This window comes from Denticeps clupeoides, chromosome 2 (assembly GCF_900700375.1).
Source record: "Denticeps clupeoides chromosome 2, fDenClu1.1, whole genome shotgun sequence".
Lineage (NCBI taxonomy): Eukaryota > Metazoa > Chordata > Actinopteri > Clupeiformes > Denticipitidae > Denticeps > Denticeps clupeoides.
In genome coordinates, this window is record NC_041708.1 from 23603056 (window position 1) to 23622802 (window position 19747).

At 42.1% G+C, this 19747-nt stretch overlaps 1 protein-coding gene across 2 annotated transcripts in view; it reads right to left on the reverse strand.

Annotated features, from left to right (window-relative positions):
• Positions 1-673: 673 nt before the first annotated feature.
• hecw1a (HECT, C2 and WW domain containing E3 ubiquitin protein ligase 1a) overlaps positions 674-19747 on the reverse strand; it is a 56357-nt gene continuing 37283 nt past the window's right edge. For both annotated transcript variants that reach the window (XM_028967127.1, XM_028967125.1), the window contains 17 exons: positions 16603-16712; positions 16399-16520; positions 14603-14788; positions 14322-14456; positions 12872-12977; positions 12652-12748; positions 12144-12227; positions 10407-10513; positions 8810-8924; positions 8604-8717; positions 8173-8325; positions 7503-7601; positions 7129-7258; positions 6876-7022; positions 6320-6434; positions 4936-5134; positions 674-3661 (listed from right to left, as the gene is read on the reverse strand). In XM_028967127.1, the coding sequence (XP_028822960.1) occupies positions 3550-3661; positions 4936-5134; positions 6320-6434; positions 6876-7022; positions 7129-7258; positions 7503-7601; positions 8173-8325; positions 8604-8717; positions 8810-8924; positions 10407-10513; positions 12144-12227; positions 12652-12748; positions 12872-12977; positions 14322-14456; positions 14603-14788; positions 16399-16520; positions 16603-16712 (2131 nt within the window). In that variant the 3' untranslated portion in view covers positions 674-3549. The remainder of the gene's footprint in view (positions 3662-4935; positions 5135-6319; positions 6435-6875; positions 7023-7128; positions 7259-7502; positions 7602-8172; positions 8326-8603; positions 8718-8809; positions 8925-10406; positions 10514-12143; positions 12228-12651; positions 12749-12871; positions 12978-14321; positions 14457-14602; positions 14789-16398; positions 16521-16602; positions 16713-19747) is intronic.

The following is a 19747-nucleotide window of genomic DNA, read 5'->3' on the forward strand; positions in this document are numbered from 1 at the left end:
TCTGAGCTAATTCTGTTGATTGACAAGACCCTGGGCCCATCAGATAACTGTTGCCGTCGGGTTTGCCCCGCATCCCTTGAAAAGGTTACCAATTAGTTACCAACTTCAATATTACGGACCAAATCCCATAAATTCCAAAATGTTTAAGGCTTATTTCACCAGAATTATGTTTTCACACACAGGTAAAAAAAAAACTCAAATCATTTGTAAAAAACAAAGCTCTCGTGCATATTGCACATCCTAATTTTTGCAAAAAGCCCAACACATAACTCGTGTGTTCAGATTGGTTTTGTCCCAGGATAAAGATGAAATTTTTACTTTGCCCCCTGCCGGTAAACGGGGGTAAAACAGCCATTGGCATGAAGATTATGAACCAGAGTAAGTGAAGTGATTGTCACATGTGATACACAGCAGCACAGCACACGATGCACACAGTGAAATTTACCCTCTGCATTTAACCCATCACCCTGAGTGAGCAGTGGGCAGCCATGAGAGGCGCCGCCCGGGGAGCAGTGTGTGGGGACCGTGCTTTGCTCAGTGGCACCTCAGTGGCACCTTGGCGGATCGGGATTTGAACCGGCCACCTTCTGATTACAGGGCCGCTTCCTTAACCGCTAGGCCACCAAAATGTGCAAGCCCCGTTGTTAAAAAAAGCCAGTCGGAGTGGAGCGCATAAATTACAAAGTGACTGTTTATTGACATTCATGTACAGTAAGGTGAGAAGACAGAAAGCACAGCCTGAGTATCTAGGTTCCTGATTCTGACCCCAAGCCATTTGTCTGTTAGACGTGCCATACCCAGTTTATTTTTTAGTGTAATAGCCAGAATGGATGGATCAGATGCCGAAAATCAAGGCTATAGTGGATATAGAAAGTCTACACGCTGAGACTGTCGGCTTTTTGTGATGTTAAGCAGGAAATAAAGAGAATCATATTTAATGACCTAAAATAAACACTGTCAGCAGACCCTTCCCAGGTTTTCTATGGGATTAAGTTTCCAATTCTTGCTGGTGCATCAAATGATCTTAACCTATGATGCAGCAAAATTCCGAGATTCTCTGACCCTGAAAAGAGAGCTGGGGACCAAGTGACGCAACTATCGACATTTTGCACCAGATAAGATGTGCCCATGACTCCAAAATGCCTGTGTATATCGTCACAGACGAGTGGGCCCAGATAAGCGAGTACACTGTAAGGCCTTGGGTGTCAGTGAGAGTGGTTTGCATCTCAGAACTTCTGGAAATCATTTTGCAAACTAGAGTGTTTTTTAATCCAATATTGATGTAACGATACTGAAATGTCTTAAGTTGAGAATTCTGTACGTTTTTAGATCACATTATTTCTGGTAAGTATAGCATCTTTACATCCCAACAACCAATAATTTCAGTTTTCACATTAAAATGGACTGATTCACATTCGTTTTATAAGGGGAAATAAATAATAAGAATGATAAAATGACCATGACATGATCTCCCCAGAAAAATTATTTTGGAAATGAAGACACAGTTTTGATCCCGGACATGAACCCCAAGGTATGAAAGTCATGCTTACTGAGACAGTATGATATTTTGCTCAGGGTATCCTGACTTTTTTCAATAAATGCTGCTGTATCCAATGAAATTTAAATCATACATCAATTTAAAATAAAATAAATAAAAAAATAAAAACCACAGATTCTTCAGCAAATTTCCAGTCTCTCTCTCTCTGTGAAATACTTTCAAGGAAGACCAAATTTAACCAAAAACTGACTGAATTAAATACAAATCAGTAATGGGGTCTCTAACCAGCCAAACAAAGAATAAAAAAATACAATGTAAAAAAAAAAAAAAGTGCAGCACAGATCATGCTTGAAAAACACTTCACTTACAGACTTTAGCACCACTATTAAACCACCAATCTCAGAATGAGTGAACTGTACAAACCGCGTATATCTCTCCTTTTTGGGCTTAGGCTGCACATTTGGTTAGGGTCGAATCGAGCCCCTAAAAAAAGGCGGTGAGTGAATGAAAAGAAAAATAATAAAAACAATTTTACAGTGCAATGATAACAAACCCATTTCAATTACACACATCATTGACCCTGCCCTACTAGCAACTAGCCCTGGTCACCGTGTGTTGTGTGGTCTCTGACAGGACACTCGAAATGTACATTTATCCTTTTTTCAGGGTTTGTACAGACTCTAGTCTGGAATCATGTACAGTCATGAGCCTTTTCTATAAAATATCATAGATTGAACACACATATACAAACACACACACAGTAAATTTAGAAACATAAAGCTGAATAAAAAATGAAGTGTAAAAAAATCTATTAAAATCAATAACCAATCACTCTGCATCTTAACAAGCGTTCAGACAAATAAATAAACAAACATATAAATAAATAATTAGATGTCAAATAATGTTTCAGTGATCTTTGGAGATTCACCTCCTTCGGACCCATAAAGACATCATGAATTTTCCTTCCAAAATTCTGCTTGGTTGAGATTTTTTTCTTTTTTAACATAGTTTGCAAATCACTGTCCCGAAAAAGTACTGCCAGCCGATCGATAGTTTGGAAATAAGAAGAGAGCTCATCAATATTTGCAAGCCCTAAGGGCACAGTACCAAATAAAAGAAGAGAGAAATACATTTCAGGAGTTAAAAATATGGGTTACATGAAAAACGGAATTTGAAGAGAAGTTTTTAATAAGACCTTTATAATGCTTGACCAAACAAATCCAGGAACAACGCAAAAACAACTGACCAAGACTAATCAGTGAAACCTTGTTCTGTCCTTTTTAGTAAAACCTTCAGTGTCATTGATATAGGATGGACGCGATCGCCTGTCTCTTGTTCTCCTTCCTCCACATGTCCCTGAGGTGACCAGGTTGCGCCGTTATTTTTGCCATGGACACGAATTGGACAAGCAGCCTCTGAGGACTGCAGCTTATGGGGGAGGCTTAACGGTTTCTAATCTGGATGCTGCCATATCAGCTACATCACCTCAGTCGCCTGGGCTTCCTGCCTGCCTTCAACATTTAAACCCTGTGCCAAGGAAGGGTGTCCTGGGTCCTAGGAGCTGCAGCAGGGCTTCTACTGACGAATGGACCCAAACCTTTCCCAGCCACATACTTTCAGCAGAATGCAGGTCAACAAAGGGTTTCTCGCTTCAGCGTTATCAGTGCAAATTATTCCTTAAACAATTCAGCAGTCGTGAAGCCATTTTGATAATGCATGTGATGGTGAGCTCCCAGGGGTCCATAATGTGGGTCCAGGTGAGAGCAGGAAGCAGAATGGAATTATGGGACACGTGTCTTGAATGTGTCTGCGGGGCATTAGCAAGTATCTTAGCAGTGGGCCTGTGCAAGCCCCGCCCCCCATACCACAGTACATTATATACAGTACAGCACATGATTATAACAGCAGACACCATGCAGAGGTTTCCCGTACTTTAGTTCTCCTCGACAGAATGTTCTGATATGTACAGTATAAAATAAGAGTTGGTTACAATTTATGGAAAACCATAGCGCTATTATAGAAAAGATGCCGGTCGCAAATGGTAGGCGATGTCACTCCAGGCCAAACGTGCTGGTCTCCTCCACCGCAGTCAGGAGCTTCTCGAAGAGCATGGTGTAGGACGGGTACGGGGGCAGGTCCAGACGGTTGAAGCATGTGTGAGCCCTGCAAAAACCAGAATATAATATCAGAACCCTATAAACCCTGACTAGGTAATTTATGAGGACATTTACTAACCCAAGCACAGTCAGTTATAAAGGCAGATCAGGCAAACTTGCACAGTCATAATCGATCATTATGTGTTGTTTCTTTGCTTAGCTGTCTGCAGGGCCGGCACATGCTAAACATGTCCTTCCGGGATTGGCGGAAGGAAGTGTCAGCATTCTGTGTCAGCATTCAAAGCAGCCTGCGTCCCAATTGTACCTTGCTCATTGGCACATCGGTAGCAGCTTGGCTTCTTTACCTGCTCGGGCACCACTAGTAAACCGTGAGAGACTGCTTGCCGAGCTGTGGTCTCAGACATAAGGCCAAAGGTCATTACATGGTGCCACCGCGACTGCACTATACTATGCATGCTATATTATACCTTTCAAATGTGCACTGGTTATACTAACACAGTTATTTGTTTGTGTAGAATTTTAATTTACCTGAGACCTGTTTCAGGTCTTTCTATAGCAACATAACCTCGCGTTTAGGCGACAAATGCTGACTGACTGTATGTGTGACAATGAAATATGAGCCCTCAGTTTATTCTGATGATCAGACTAGCTTTTCAGTCCAGAGCAGATGAAAATTGCAGTGATCTCAAGGTGAACTGTTCAGGGACCACTCAGGTGAGAAGGGACCTACAATTGCACTTCTATATATATATATATATATATATATATAAATATATCTCACATCAGATCACATCATACATACATTTAGTACAGTATTACAGTTCTATGGTGTGGCATGTAAAAAATAAACTGTGTATTGTAACCCACATTGTAGTAGGTGCACCCGCTGTATGGAGTATGTCGGTTACATTCAAAACATACCGGATCCCCTGCATCTGAGTGCATCAAATTGTACTGTATTTTGTGAGAGGTTCAAATGTCAGGAACTTGTTAGATGGAACAATCATCTCAGTCCATGCTCTGTTTTATAGGATTAACTGAAAATGCTGATCCCGGTCCAACATGCTGTAAGTGGAGAAAGTGAGTATGTACAGTCTGTGCTTAATCCAAAGGAAAAAACAAAGCTTGTCTGCATGATCACAGTCTTCATCTCATTTAACAGACTGGTGTCCATTCACGGCCTCACAATGGCACCCATCAGGTTTAAACAGACTCTATAATGGGCGCAATTTCTCAGGAATGCGTTTCTCTCAAACGCCCTGGAAATGAAAGGGAGACCTTTCTTTTTTCAACGAGCTGTGACAAAGGGAACGGCCATACCTGGGCAGTGAGGTGATCTTGCCCCACTTCTCGATGCAGAAGCGGCGCAGGCCATTGCTCCCGCGCAGGGCAGCGAAGCCCTCGTACGGAACGCTGGACGTGCCCGTCACAAACTGCAAGAGCCGCAGCCTCTGTTCGTTGTTGAAGCGCTCTACCGCGCCCCAGAACCACCGGATCACGATGTGCCCGTCGTGGTAGCCTGCCAGGGCACAGCGAGAAGGGAACATACAACTAAGCCAACAAATATTCAAATATTTTGCATACAACGAGAACGTTCCATTTGAAAAATCTTGCACATTTATATGTAAACAGAAGCTGCCTAAATATTGCTGGCCGCAGTTCAGGATGAGTTAGGAGTGGAAATATCAACGTGTGGTTGCAGCAGAGTTAGCAGCGTATGCAACTGGACCAATGACATCTTGAAACTGAACTACAAACGATCATTTTGAAACGATAAAGATGAAACTCTCCTGGCTCTTGAGGCCTCAATATTTAAAAAAATATTGCTTTCACTTCACTCTGTTTTGTACTAACATTTTTTTAGTAACAGTCACCTCAGTTCATCATCGGTGCATGGGTGCTTATTGTGTATGTGTGTAGACATTATAAATATAGATAAAAGTCCTACAAATTGAACATAGATTGTCAATATGACGTGGCTTCCAACACCCATCATTAACAATGCACACTGCATTGGGGCCTCAATGCAACCTAAAACAAGGGTCTGTTTGTTTTGGCACCGGTGACTGGAGGTGGCACCCTGTCCAAAAGCTTCCACTGCAAACATCTTGCGGAAACTGGGTCAAACGACCCCCAGCGGGGCAGGAGACCTGGCCAGGTTACGAGAACCAGATGAGCGAACTGGCAATGTCAGCGCTGCTTTCTCAGTGATGAATGATTCTGAGGTGTTCATGGTACATTTCGACGCATCTGTTCCATGGAACAAAAACACATATTCGCTTCATGCAAAGAAAAAAACTTGTGCTTTCCACTACAGATTCAGCTGATTCAAGCTTTCAAAGCAATACACTGAATACACTGCATTTGCATTTCTTTCACTCAGCCCAATGCAATAACAGCACCATGTGCATAATGAGAGTGAAAGGTCAGGTTATATACAGTACAGGCCAAAAGACTGGACACAACTACTCATTCAATGTGTTTTCTTTATTTTCATGACCATTTACATTGGTAGATTCTCACTGAATTTCTCCTGAAAGAATTTTGCAGAGTGCACAGCTACAAAATCCTACTGTCCTTTGCATGCATTATATGTGAAGTGCATAAAAACCTGGTGAGTGAGTCCCTTGAGTAAATCCCTCAAATACGGATCATATGCTGAACTGAACATAACCTCACTGCAGCCCGTCTGTCCGTGTCTCACCTCCTCTGTACTCTGTGTTGCTCCTCCAGTCGTTCAGGTCGATCTCGGCCGTGCCGGCAATGACCAGCTCCAGCTCCCGAGCGTCAAATACAGAAACCAGGCGAGAGTCGACCACCTGCCGGGGAGACAGATCATCTGTCCATCCATAACACAACAATATTTGATAGTGCTAATTCTAGGCATATTTTAATATGCTTATGTTTAAATTTCTACAGCAGAAATTGTAACATATTTTTAAGCATTCATTCATAATATGAAGTGAATTAAATGGGCTATCACGTCTGGTACACATATTAGAATGTACTAGTAGTAGAATGTACTAGATATGCCTGCATATAAGAAAACAGGTATACAGCCTCAGTGGATGATTATACATTTTAAGAATGTTTTATTACTTAAATAAAACTAAAACTTAGAATTCCTTTTTGAATATAATATGCATGTATAATCAGTATAAGAATGACATGAGCAGCCAAAATAAAGAATCATCTTCATCTTAACTGGAGGACTGCCACATTTTTATGTTTGACTTTCTTCCGAATGTCTATAATCTAACCTCATAAAAGCCGCGGACCATTGCCTCAGTCTGCTGCACCACGCCCCGCTCGACCCTCCATTTGGCCATGCGCTCTATGTACTCCTTTTTGTTCTTCTCTGTCACCTGGATGTTGGAACCGCCTGACTTCAGCTCCCTCTCTGTCACCTAGAAGGTAAATCATCGATATGTTTGACACTGTGAAGCTGTAGTATAAGTTGGAGCAGGGTTCTGAAGTTTCGTATTATTTGCAGCGAAGGGACGGCCATGGTACCTGGCCGAAAACCTCCTCATTCACAGTGAAGGTCAGGTCCAGGATGTCAGTGATGTCATTATCCTTCATCCACTGCAGGCTCTGGTGAAATTCCTCATCCAGGTACTCTAAATCGCTCAGGTCAGTTGCTCTATGCAGATATAGATTCGGGAGCCAAGTTTCTGTTAACAGAAAGCCTTAAAAAACATATGAGCAAAAAAGCATGTTCCAATAGCAACCTATAGTTTTGGCTAGATGCTGCATTCTTTGCAAAATTTGAACCCTAGGATTGAAGGTTATGGCTAAAACCGCTCAAGATTCTTAACATGCACATACAGTTATATGCAGAGGAGGTAAAGTGGGGGGATGCACGACATGGTGACTGACTGACTCACAGTCTGAGGAGAGCTTTGTAGAAAGGCCGAGTGAAGAAGGCATCCAGCAGGTACTGGTGGATCAGAGCAAGTCCCAGAATACGGCCACTGAACCGGAACCTGGGGGATTATGGGAAATATACAGTACCGGTCAAAAGTGCCGGTCATGGAGACTAAGATGGAGCCATTTTGAAGCAAAAGCCAAAGCCAGAAACATATTTAGTATTTGTTGTATGAGGAGAAGGTGAAGTATGTTTGATGAATCTTTTTTTTTTTCAGAGTTGCCTCTTTTTACCTTCATGGCTGCTTTGTTCACTATTGTCATCATCAAAATCCGCCTCATGAAATGCTCATTAACATGAGTGAATGATAAGAAATTGTTCAGTATAAACCTTCAGGACTGTCGTCTAATTTAAGGTGGTGGAGAGAAGACAAAAGTGTGAAATGCTGCAATCACAGAAAAAGCTCCCTGATTTGAAGAGACGCAAATGTTCAAATTTTTGTGATTTTTTTTGTTTCATTTTGTTTTATATTTCATATTCCTGAGTCTTCAGTTTAGTATGATATTAGTGTGATATTTGAATTCAATATCAAATCTAACCCAAAGAAGTTGGGTTGTTCATTCCATTTTTTTTTTAAATAAAAAATGTAAACATCTGTAACAATGCCTCTTCACTGGTGTTTGTCTCACCATTCTAAATGATTCTCCACAAAAGCAGACATGGGGCTGATCTGCACAGTGTAGGTGTCGTTGGCAGAGTATTCAAACAGGCCATAATATGGGTTGAACAGCTCCTGAGACAGCAGGAAGAAGAATTCCCGTGAAGGGCCGCTGTAGTCCAGACTGAAAACCACAGAAGAAGGGAAACGCATTTTTGAAAATAGCTGCCTTAAAATCAATCAAATACGTCTGTTTCCCAATAAAAATGTGGCATGAGTTCTACTGTTTAAAAAATGACATTCCCTTTAAGAGCTTACTGGAGTAGCAACTTTTCACACGCAGTAACTGCACTACATTTAAAAGACTAATGTACGGAGGAACAGTGAGCTTCTGAAATATTCTTCGTGTTTCAAACTCTCAAAACGAAAAGATAAAACAAAGAATGCTTGTGACATCCGCACCCTTCCTCGCCGATGAAGGTGACGTAGAGCTTGTTCCTCTGCAGCTCCTTGCGTGAGTAGGCCATCACCTGGTTAAAGGTGCCCTCCAGAAGGTGATCTCGTCTGATCAGGAGCCTGAAACGCCACAGGGAAGAACCATGCATGTAGCTCTGTTGAGGATCACATCAGCAGTGAGTGTGACAGGACGGACCCACAATGAAACTCACTTGATCTTTCCTGGGCCCTGGCCATATCCTTTTGCCTCCAGCTTTCTGTAAAAGTTGCGCAGCTTGGCTTCAAAATCTCTGCGGTACGGGGCAGGAGCTCTGGCCCTCTGCAAGCCTGCCAAGGGAGGTGATGCATTAAAGCAAAGGCACAACCCTGACAGCTCTAGTGAAGACACTTCTTTACTCTAAGATGTGCACATTATTCTAACTGTCCTACCTCATTCCGAAATAAAAGCAAAAATAGTGACAATAACATTTATCTATCGACTACTAATTTCCATTATTTAAAAAATGAGAATAACAACAAGGGAACACATGAATTTTAGTTCTTTGTAGTAATTGTCTTGTTACCATTATTGAGTAAGTGACAAAATGACCATAGCTTTACCAACTCAAATTCAAAAACAGGTGTAGCGCAGCGTCCATCTTCTCCCTTTTTCTCAGTTTATCACCGTTCTCTATACTCCCAACACCCAGCTGTAAATCTTGGCCTGAGCCAAACCTAACCCCATAGGTTGGGTTATGGTTTAATTTCTATTGTTTTAGATGGTTTGGATCAGGTCGGGTTGAACTGGCACAGAAAATGGTTGGTCAGCAAATACGAACCCCCGGTCTATAGTACCTATCCTATTCGTATGATTCGCTGCTTGTAAATTGGTTTTGGCAATTGGTAAATATGTTTTGCATGTTGTAAATTTGTCTTAATAAATGTCAATTTTTTAAATGAAAAGTTCATTTGATTTGATTTGTTCATCGGGTGATGTGTTTTAATTACCATAGAGATGTGAAAATGGATGCCGAGGAGGTGAAACGGAGGGTAGCCGTTAAACGCACTCATTTTGCCATACATTTCCTTTCCTTCTTAGTATAGCACTTAGTCTAGACAGACAGGCTTATAAAAAGCAGTACTTGTCGGGTCGGTCGGGTTCTGTTGGGCTTGGTACACGGGGGTGTGTAAGCGGACATCACAAACATTACCACGCTCACCACCAACACCTACATGCAGATTTAATTCAAGTATTAAAAATGTATATATTTAATTCATACACCATTTTCTACTTCCATATAGTCATTCAGTGTGGATACTCAATGGAATATAATCAATAACATTGTCAATCAGTAAGGCGTTATGATTTACTACCTGTTGCCAGCATCAAAGAGAGAATATTGGGGACCCACCAACGCTGCTAAAAATAAGCCGCCAATCTGCCCATCTTCTCTGGTTTGTGGGTCACGTTCATGAGAAGTGGAGCACAGTCGGGGACGCTCTGTTTACCAACGTGCTACTGCCTCCCTCTCCACCTCTCCCTGTCTTTTCATCAAAGTGCCCATAACAAGCAGGCAGGGGCAGCTCGTTAGGCTGCTGTTAGCGGCTCTTTGTAGCTTTGCGGGACCCCTGATGAGAAGGAGGGGGCTGTGTGAGCTGCTCTAAATCTGCCATGAAAATCAGCCAGAGAGAGACTCTCCCATGTCACTGTCAGAGGGGAAAAAGAAGCCTGTCTCATCGCCATATCATCGTTTAAGTCATTTGCAGGCGCGAGCTCTGGGCTTTTGTAAAGGCATGGTGTAAAAGGGCAACCGAGTTAGTGACACTCACCTGGCGAATTCTGGGGCGAGGACCCGGGGGAGCATCGTGGCGAAAAGCTGAAGCCAGGATGGAAGGAGTGGGAAGGAACGTAAGACATGATCTCCTCCTCAAACAAGCTGAGGAGGAACAAAGACAATCGCTGTGAGGGAAACCTTGCAGATATTAGCACAACCAGCAGACGACAGAATTGAGTAAAAAAGGAGAGAATAATACATAGAGATTATTATCTACTTATGGATATGTGACCAGAAGTATGGACCAGAAGACCCAGGTTCAAGCCCCACCTAATACCATTGTGTCACTGAGCAAGACACATAACCTGTTTCATGCTCTGCTACTGAGGATATAAATACTGTAAGTTCTGTAAGTCACTTTCTATAAGTACGTCTACTAAATGTTGTTAATGTAAAAAGACAAATGAGAAAAAAAATTATATCAGGTGGAAGGATCCGTATATCACAATGCGAGGCCAATGTTAACTGTGGCACAACCCTCGCTATTGGAACTGTAATGCTCCCATTGATCTTAAGTGTGCTTTGAGAGTCCAGGCATGAACTCAAAGTCCCTACAGAAAGCGCTTCAACCTGATTGGTTACACAACGAGAAAGGCAATGACGGCTGATGAGTGTGAATGGGAAAGCCGGCCCATGGGTAATCCAGTTGGCGCTGAAGGCGGAGGCGTTGCCACGCACCTATATAGGGACAAGAGTTTCTGTCTTAGAGTAATCTTGTGAGAGTACGGCAGGACATTTAAAGAATGTCTGTTTGGCAGCGGGGCCACAGGGAAATGACATACGAGCGACGAATCGGTTTCAGGTGGACACCCCCACCAACATGGCAGACAGCCATCTGTGACCTTGACCTTTGACCACTCATAAATCTACACAGTATAAAGTGAACACTGGCTAAAATCTGTCACACCTAATATTTTAGCATTGATGTATTGTAAATAAACCAGTTTACAGCAGGTTTGATTGGTTTATTTATATTACATCAAAGGTAAAATATTAGGTTTTAGCCAGTGTTCACTTTTTTCAGTGTAGTTTTACATTTACATTTACATTTAAGGCATTTGGCAGACGCCCTTATCCAGAGCGACTTACAACGTGCTTTCAAGTTACCATCGATGAAAAGATCAATTCCAGTTCACTAGGACCCTCAACTATGAATACAACCTTTTTATTGACTCTGTTGTAGATTCTGTACACAAGTTCGACAATAAGAAAGTTACAAGTTAATCTAAATATTCTTTAAAGAGGAAGGTCTTGAGCTGCCGTTTGAAAATACTCAGTGACTGAGCTGTTCTGACCTCGAGGGGAAGTTCATTCCACCACCGAGGGGCCAAGATGGAGAAGATTGAATGTGGTGTTCTTAAAATATAGGCATTCACAAGTTTATGCCCTAAATTATATTATATAATAAGACCCTTTTAACTTAGTTAAGGGTTGAACATTAGCAGCTGTCAAACCTTTCACGGTTTGATAAGATTTGGTTGATCTAATTATCCAATCAGAATCTCATCATGTTGAAGGCATGTTGGAATGGCTGCCATTGAAATAGAAAAAGTGACCTTTTTTCACCTTTGAACTCATCAGTTTTCTCAGTTACACCAAATGTGTATTATCAGCTCATACTGTATGCATGAAGGTGATCCTGTTTGGCCCAAAATCTCCCCAAAATTTGCAGAATGTTTTGCAGAGTCCATTTTCTTCACCTGCAGTGTGTGGTTCCATTTAACACACTCACCTCAGAAGAATGACGAGGTCTGCATCGCTGGACAACTTCTCCACCCCCTGTGGGCCTTCAATCCGAATGTAATGAATCTTCTCCCTGCCGGGGACCAACAGCCGTCAATCTTCAACTTCTTGACATCCATATCATTCGTCTAACATTAGCGCTACAGATGGAATGCTAACAGACCTTTAACGTTCACATGAGAGGAAGTCTATTAGCCATTAGTCTCATCTCTGGAATGCTTTTAAGATAATGATCAGCATTTTTTCTTTTTATGCTTTAGGGACGGGGCATGTCCTAACGTTCACTGTACAACTGAATGAAAATATCAAAAGCCCTTGGGTTAGCATTGCTAAAGTTTTGAAGGCTTCACCGTCAGTTTACACACAGAAAGAACTAACATGTCCTGAAGTACTTCAGATGCACATGGATGGTAGTGTGATTATGGCCGCACAGGTCGTAATCCCGGGCTTTTAACCCGTCTGGAAGCCATAAAAAGCAGGTCAGAAAATGAAGTCACCTGAGCACGTGGTTTCTGGAGAGGCTAGGCTGCCGTTCCTGAAGCATCTCAAGGATGTTCGGCTGTCGAAGGAAGGCTACAATCTTGTCATTGTAAGCTGTGAAACAAGACAGGTTTTGGACCGTACTGAAATTTGCAAAACACGTTAAAAATCCCAGATAAACAATCCCAGATTATTCTAAAAAAATCCCAGATAAATAAGAGAAAATTGATCTCCCACCCAATGGCACAGAGTCGTGCTGGTACTGACTCCGGATGGCTGCCACCAGACTGTTCCCCGGCCTCGTGGTCAGAGACGCCCCTCGGCTCCGGGACACTTCAGACGCCTGTGAGGCAGCAGACCATCAGACATTCCGGCAAACAGTCGCTTCTCTGTGATTACTGTCAACCGATACCGATCACCCTCCAATAATTAGTCTATTATAGAATCATAAAACCATATGATTATAAATGTTCATCACTTTTTATTTTATGAAGTATTTCTGCTGATGCAAGTGGAAGGGATGGGTTCATGATAAAAACGTATTTACATTCTTAGTTTAAGTGGCGGTTTTTGATATGGCTTACATGGGTGGTTGCCCATTTTAAGGGGGAGGGGGCAGCAGGAGATTTTCTGACTGGCTGGAGTGGCATCTAATAATCAGCTCACAAAATGAAACATTATGCTGAAGTAAGCTTCTTATTCGAATTGTCAGTTCCACCTTAAATACTGCTCAGCAGGCTGCAGTACCCATATGGTGCCTGTAGGAGGTACTGCTCAGCAATACTTACTGCTAGGAAATAAAGAACATTTTAATATGTGTAAGGTACCCATTTATGTGCCAATTCAAAATGTTGAACTATTAGAAATGGTATCAAGTGTTACCTTTCTGGCCCAAAACATTTTTCACTGTAAAATAGACCATGGAACTTTGCTCATATGCGAATAGATTTATGATGAATATTTCCACGCAAAATAAACAGTATTGCGGCCTGCAGTATTTAATGTGGAACAGACAAGGTGAAAAAGGAGTCAACATCAACGTCTTTGTGTACTCTAAACTCTATTACACCCATATACGCGGGACGTGAGTACGAGATCCTCGGAGTGCCCACTTGCTGCTACTGCTGTTGGGCTGAAGTCTCACACCTGTTGAAAGGGGAGGGGGCGGGATTTTTCCTGGTTTGTGAGAAATTGCAATAAATAAATAAAAATACAAACTGAATCTGCGCACTAAAGAGTCTATTAGTTTCCATTGGGGTGATCCTCAGGTTGGAGGATGGATGTTGGTAATTAAGTGCAAAATTAAAATTGTTTGCCCAGGGCATTAAACAGGCTAGGACTTCCCCCGCACAAGACTTTTAAGACTTAAAAAAAATAGCAACAAAGACCATAGAGCAACATTGATCAACTCTTCCATAATTCATTTATTGATTTCCAATTCTTCAAAGTGTTATGAAGACCATTTTTTTTTTTTTTTGTTGGGGGACTGCATCATTGTCCCGGTGACATGCCACTCTGCAGTGAGGGGATAACCTTTTCCCTTGATTTAATGTTGCCTAGTTATGAGGGGGAGGTCCTTTGAGCACTGAGCCAGGCATCAACAGCTGAGCATGATGACGGGAAGAAACATGGGTGCCGGAGATGTGTGTTTTTTTTAGCTAGTGTGTAATGCAATGTTTGTAGCAACCTCGCCGGCGCTGTAGCTGCGCAGTCGCTGCAGGTGCTGCCTGTGGGTCAGGTGGTTGGGCAGACGTCCGTTCTGCAGAGGCATTCGCGGGTCGATGAATGTTGTCGCCCTGCTGTTGTGGTCTACAAAGAATGACTGGAAAAACATCCCAGATTAGTCACAGGTAGTCAGACACTTAACCCTGGGTGTCTCCAGGAGGACTGTCCATGTCACTACTGATTGTAAATGGTTCTGGATAAAGGCGTCTGAATCATTTTGTAAATGTAAATGTATTTTATCACCTTTCCCTGTGGATCTGTCTTGATCTCCCAGCCTCTGGGAAGCTCCAGCTGGGTGTCTGCAAATTTATTGAGGAAGGTGACCAGGTCCCTGTTGTGCTGGTAGCGCTCAAAGTTGCGTGCGTCACGCCGGATTTTCAGGATCATGTGCTTGAGACAGGTGCTGTTGGTAAACATCCTGTAGGCACCCTGCAAATCCAGAATGAAGTGGCAAAGTAGTTTACTACTAGTAACTACTAGTTACTACTAGTGTTGTTATTGCTCGATAGCCCTTTCAATACCATGGGGAGAAAAATTACAAGAGGCATATATTTTTAATAATACTAACAATAAAGTAGGACAACAATTTTGTAGTTAACAGTGGAAACCTTGAAACAACAGTGTGAAAATCAATAAAAACGTAAAATATCTAATTTAATGGTTACTACCGAAAAAAGGAAATGTCATGATCCGGTCCGGCAGGATGTTACTCCGGATGCGGAGTGCGGACCGGAGTTTCATGTTAGTCTTGTGTAATGTTCCCTGATCCTGTTCACCTGTGTATAATTATATAATTGTATAAAACTATCCTGTTCGTGTCTGTTCGCCATCAGGTCATTGTCTGGTGATGTTCCCTTGTCGCGTTTATTATGTATTAAACCCCTGTCCTGTGATGTCGTGCGTATGCGTCCTCCTTCCTCGCCATGTCCAGCCCATCGTGACAGGAAAAAAAGAGAACCTGTTTCACACATAGTGGGCATGTCTTTTCTCTTCAAACAAAACCTTATTTATGACCTCTGGCCCAGAACGATCAAAGTGTTTTTACATACACAGGGTTTATCTTTTGAAAGTCACAAACTGATTGACACACACACGGACACTTTGACAGGTCACATATGTTCCTTCAGTCCACGTCACCTTGCCATCATAGGAAACTGCTGAGGGCTCCTTCCATTCGATGGACTATTAATAGTTTTACGTGTCGATAGAGGCCGACTCCTGTGGTGCGGCAACTGCTGCGCCCAGCATGGAAAGGTCATGGCACCGTTGCCCGGGAACAGTGAGGATAAGAACCCTTACACCGGTAAAAGAAATGCTCTGACAGCATTTCCAGATGTGTGCCAGTCCATCGGAGATGACCTCTGGTTGGGGGGTGGGACACTGGGACACCCGATTCAATTTGACTTAAACAGATTCATTAGAGAGCGATGGAGGGCAGAATATTCTGAATCAGTACTCAAGGTAATATAGTCAAATTCTAAGGGCGCCAATAAACTAAGGAAGAAAAAAAAAAAGTGTTTGTTAAAACTAGTATGCATTAATGTTTCTTAATACCATAAGAATAAGACCACATGAATTCACCACTGTAGCAAAGCCTCTTAATAATAATAATAATGATACATAAATACGAAATTTGATACGAAAATGATACGAAATTTCCCCTCCACTACGACAAGCCAACATGGCCAATAATCACCAGGTTCATGATGCGGGAACCTACAACCAGAGTGCAGTACGCACACCCGTAAAAACTCAAAACCTGTCTGCTTTGGGAGTAAATCTGAGTATCCAGTAACATCCACAACATGTTGTTGTAGGATAGTATAATATATTCATTATGTTTTTGCTTAAATAACAATAAAAATGGTGCACAGTTGGTGTCCCATCATGTGCACAAAATAAGTCTGATAAAATTCAACTGGACTACTGTCAAGAACCACTTCCTGTATGACAGAATATTTGAATAGACGATTGATGCAATAAGCCATTTTTGGTATTTGCCTGAGGATGATGATGATGAACATGATGCAAATACTCACATAGTTAGCATGGAGAACAGTGAAGAACTCTGGATGGGTGACAAACTTCACTGCTGGACACTGAAGCAGTAGCGTGATCTTCTGACTGTTGACTGGAGAAGAGGGTCCTTCCCTTCCCACGTCTGAAGATGTCGAAGAGTAACAAGGTGGCGGCGGTGTAAAAAAATATATGGAACTAAAAATGGCCACTGGTACGTATCTGACCTGTGACCTGTGGTGAGGAGTCTGTCTCATTTTCTGTGCTGCCGCTGCACTCGATCCTCCGGGTAATGCCCTCGTCTTCATTTGCCATGGTTCTCTGGATGCTCTGATACCTGCAGCGGGGAATGGAATAAAAACCAATAAAAATATAAACATCATAATACATTAATAAATATCCTAGTATGTATTTGTATTGTAATTAAATATTGCAATGTGCAAAAAAAATCCATTTGAATTATTAGTATCATTAGACCTGTCTCAATATACAAGTAGATATATATTGCAATAATAACACAGATTATAACAACAATAAAACAAAATTAATACATCAAAATAAATAATAACAATCATAATCATCAAAATAATTGTTGTTATTGATTTTCTGACTGATTAAGTTAAGACAGAAACCTTGACTGACCAGTAGGATGGCTGTTTATCTAAACTCTTATTGGACAGTCATGACTTCAGGCTAAACCTGGCCAATTGAGAAATGTTGCTTTGCAGCACAGCCCCAGGATCCTCCAACTGTGAGGTTCTGGGATGAACGATCCCCACCCATGGCCCCGGGACCGCAGAAGAACCATTTCCAAGGAGGCAGCATGCTCAGCCTCCACCGTGTCCCCGGCGCACTGCGTTATAAATAACGGCTGAGCTCTGCTGCTACTTCTGCTCCTGCTGGTGTTACGGGCTCACAGCTGCAGCCGTGGCTACTACAACTTCCCACAGCTCCTGGCACCATTCATATAATTCAAACGGCTTGACCGGCTGTGATGATAGCCCTCATTACGTTTAAATGGCGAACCCCGCAGATACATAGCTGCTGAGTCAGCAGGAGGCGTGGCCCCTGCGCGTCTCTGTAAATACAGGAAACAGGCGGTGCCGGGTAGGGAAGCCACTCAGGGCCCCGGCCGGCGAGCACTTCGTCTAATTTTATCTTTGCCAGTGCCTGTTAGTTTTGCGGACCCCAGCGGTGCGTAATTAGGTTGAGGAGCGGAGAGAAATGAGCCCGTGCCTGTAAGGTGTGTGTGTGTGTGTGTGTGTGTGTGTCGCCTATGATCCAGAAAACCCAGGTTCAAATCCCGCTTACTACCATTGTGTCCCTGAGCAAGACACTTAACCCTAACTTGCTCCAGGGGGACTGTCCCTGTAACTACTGATTGTAAGTCGCTCTGGATAAGGGCGTCTGATAAATGCCATAAATGTAAATGTAAATGTAAATGTAAATGTGTGTGTGTGTGTGTGTACAAGGCATTAACGAGCTGCATGAATGAGCAGGAGGGATGGGAGTCCTGACCCTACCTGTTACAGTCCCTCTGCATGTGTGTGTGTGTGTGTGTGTGTGTGTGGTTTAACACACTTCATATTGGTCCTACAGGTCCAGTGGTTTTGTTTATTTGAGGTTAACGTTGGAATGCAACTTTTTGTCATATTGTTTTCCAGACCAAAGACTTAATACTACAGGGTGGTAGTAGCCTAGTGGGTAACACACCTGTCTATGAACCAGAAGACCCAGGTTCAAACCCCACTTACTACCATTGTGTCCCTGAGCAAGACACTTAACCCTAAGTTGCTCCAGGGAGACTGTCCCTGTAACTACTGATTGTAAGTTGCTCTGGATAAGGGCGTCTAATAAATGCCATAAATGTAATGTAAATGTTAATAAGAAGCCTTGTCTCCTTATTATACAAAATCAATCTACAGTCATGGCCGAAGGTTCTGAGAATGACACAAATACTGGTTTTGATGTATTTTGCTGCTTCTGTGGAAATTTGCATATACAGTCCCTGACAAAAATCTATTTTGTAGAAACACCTGCTATTAACTTGACTTTTAATTAATCAATAGCCTACCAAATGATGTTTAATGCATTGAAATTAATTAGTTTCACTGAAAAAAAATGTATCATTTAATCAAGACAGAAAGGTCAAATTTTGGCAAGACCAAAGTTTTGTCGCCTATACAGAAATTGAACAAATTTACTGCAAATACAAAAATATGTCAGCAAATTAAGTAGTGGTGCTGTGAGATCCAAATTTAATATCTTGTATGACTGAAGGACTGCATCCATGCAGTTTGGCAAGGGTTCATACATTTTATTGATGAAGTCACCAGGAATAGCAAAGAAAGCAGTCTTGCATGCCTCCCAGAGTTCATCAATATTCTTTGGTTTCATCTTCCATGCTTCCTAAGATGGAGGCCATTTCGAGACAGAATCCGACACACTGATCTGGTTGACACACGGACTTCAGGTGACCAGGTCTCGTGATCAGATGATCAGATGAATTGCAATGAAACATTTCCACTGCAGTTCAGCCCTGCCACAAAAGGACCTGCTGAGATAATTTCAGTGATCCTCCCGTTAACACAAGTAAGAGTGGTGATAAGCACAAGGCTGGAGATCATTCTGTCAGGCTGATTGAGTTAGAATAGCAGACTGGATGCTTTAGAAGGAGGGTGATGCTTGAAATCAATGGAACTAAACGTTGGTGAAGTTGGTGAAATTTTGGGTCCATGGCCAGGAAACTCCCTGGACCTTAATCCAATTGAGAAATTGTGGTCAATCCGCAAGAGGCGGGTGGACAAACAAAAACCAACAAATTCTGACAAACTCCATGCACTGATTATGAAGGAATGTGTCGCCATCAATCAGAATTGCCAGGGTGAATTGCAGATGTCTTGATAAAAAGGGCCAACTCTTCAAATATTGACTCTTTGCATAAACTTGATAAAATTCATATCAAATCAATAATAGCCTTTGAAACTTAGAAAATGCTTAAAACTTATAAAAACGTCTGACAAAAAAAAATCTAAAAACAGTGAAGCAGCAAACTTTGTGAAAACCAGCATTTGCGTTGTTCTCAAAACTTTTGGCCACGACTGTGCATGGGTTGTGTGTGAGTCTATTTTGTTTGTATTGTTGTCAAGTGTGTCCTCCTTTCCTCCCACTATACATTTAAAAGAAAAAAAGATGCCTCGATATGGACTCTTCTTTTAACAATAGCAAATACCAGCCAAACAGACACACAAATACTTGCTCAAGCTGTGAAGAGGTTAGTCGGCTCGAAAAATCCATATAGCATTTTTTTATACTGAAGGTAAGGCCGCACCTGCTACATGTTGCATATTCTGTACAACTGTAAATGTTTGA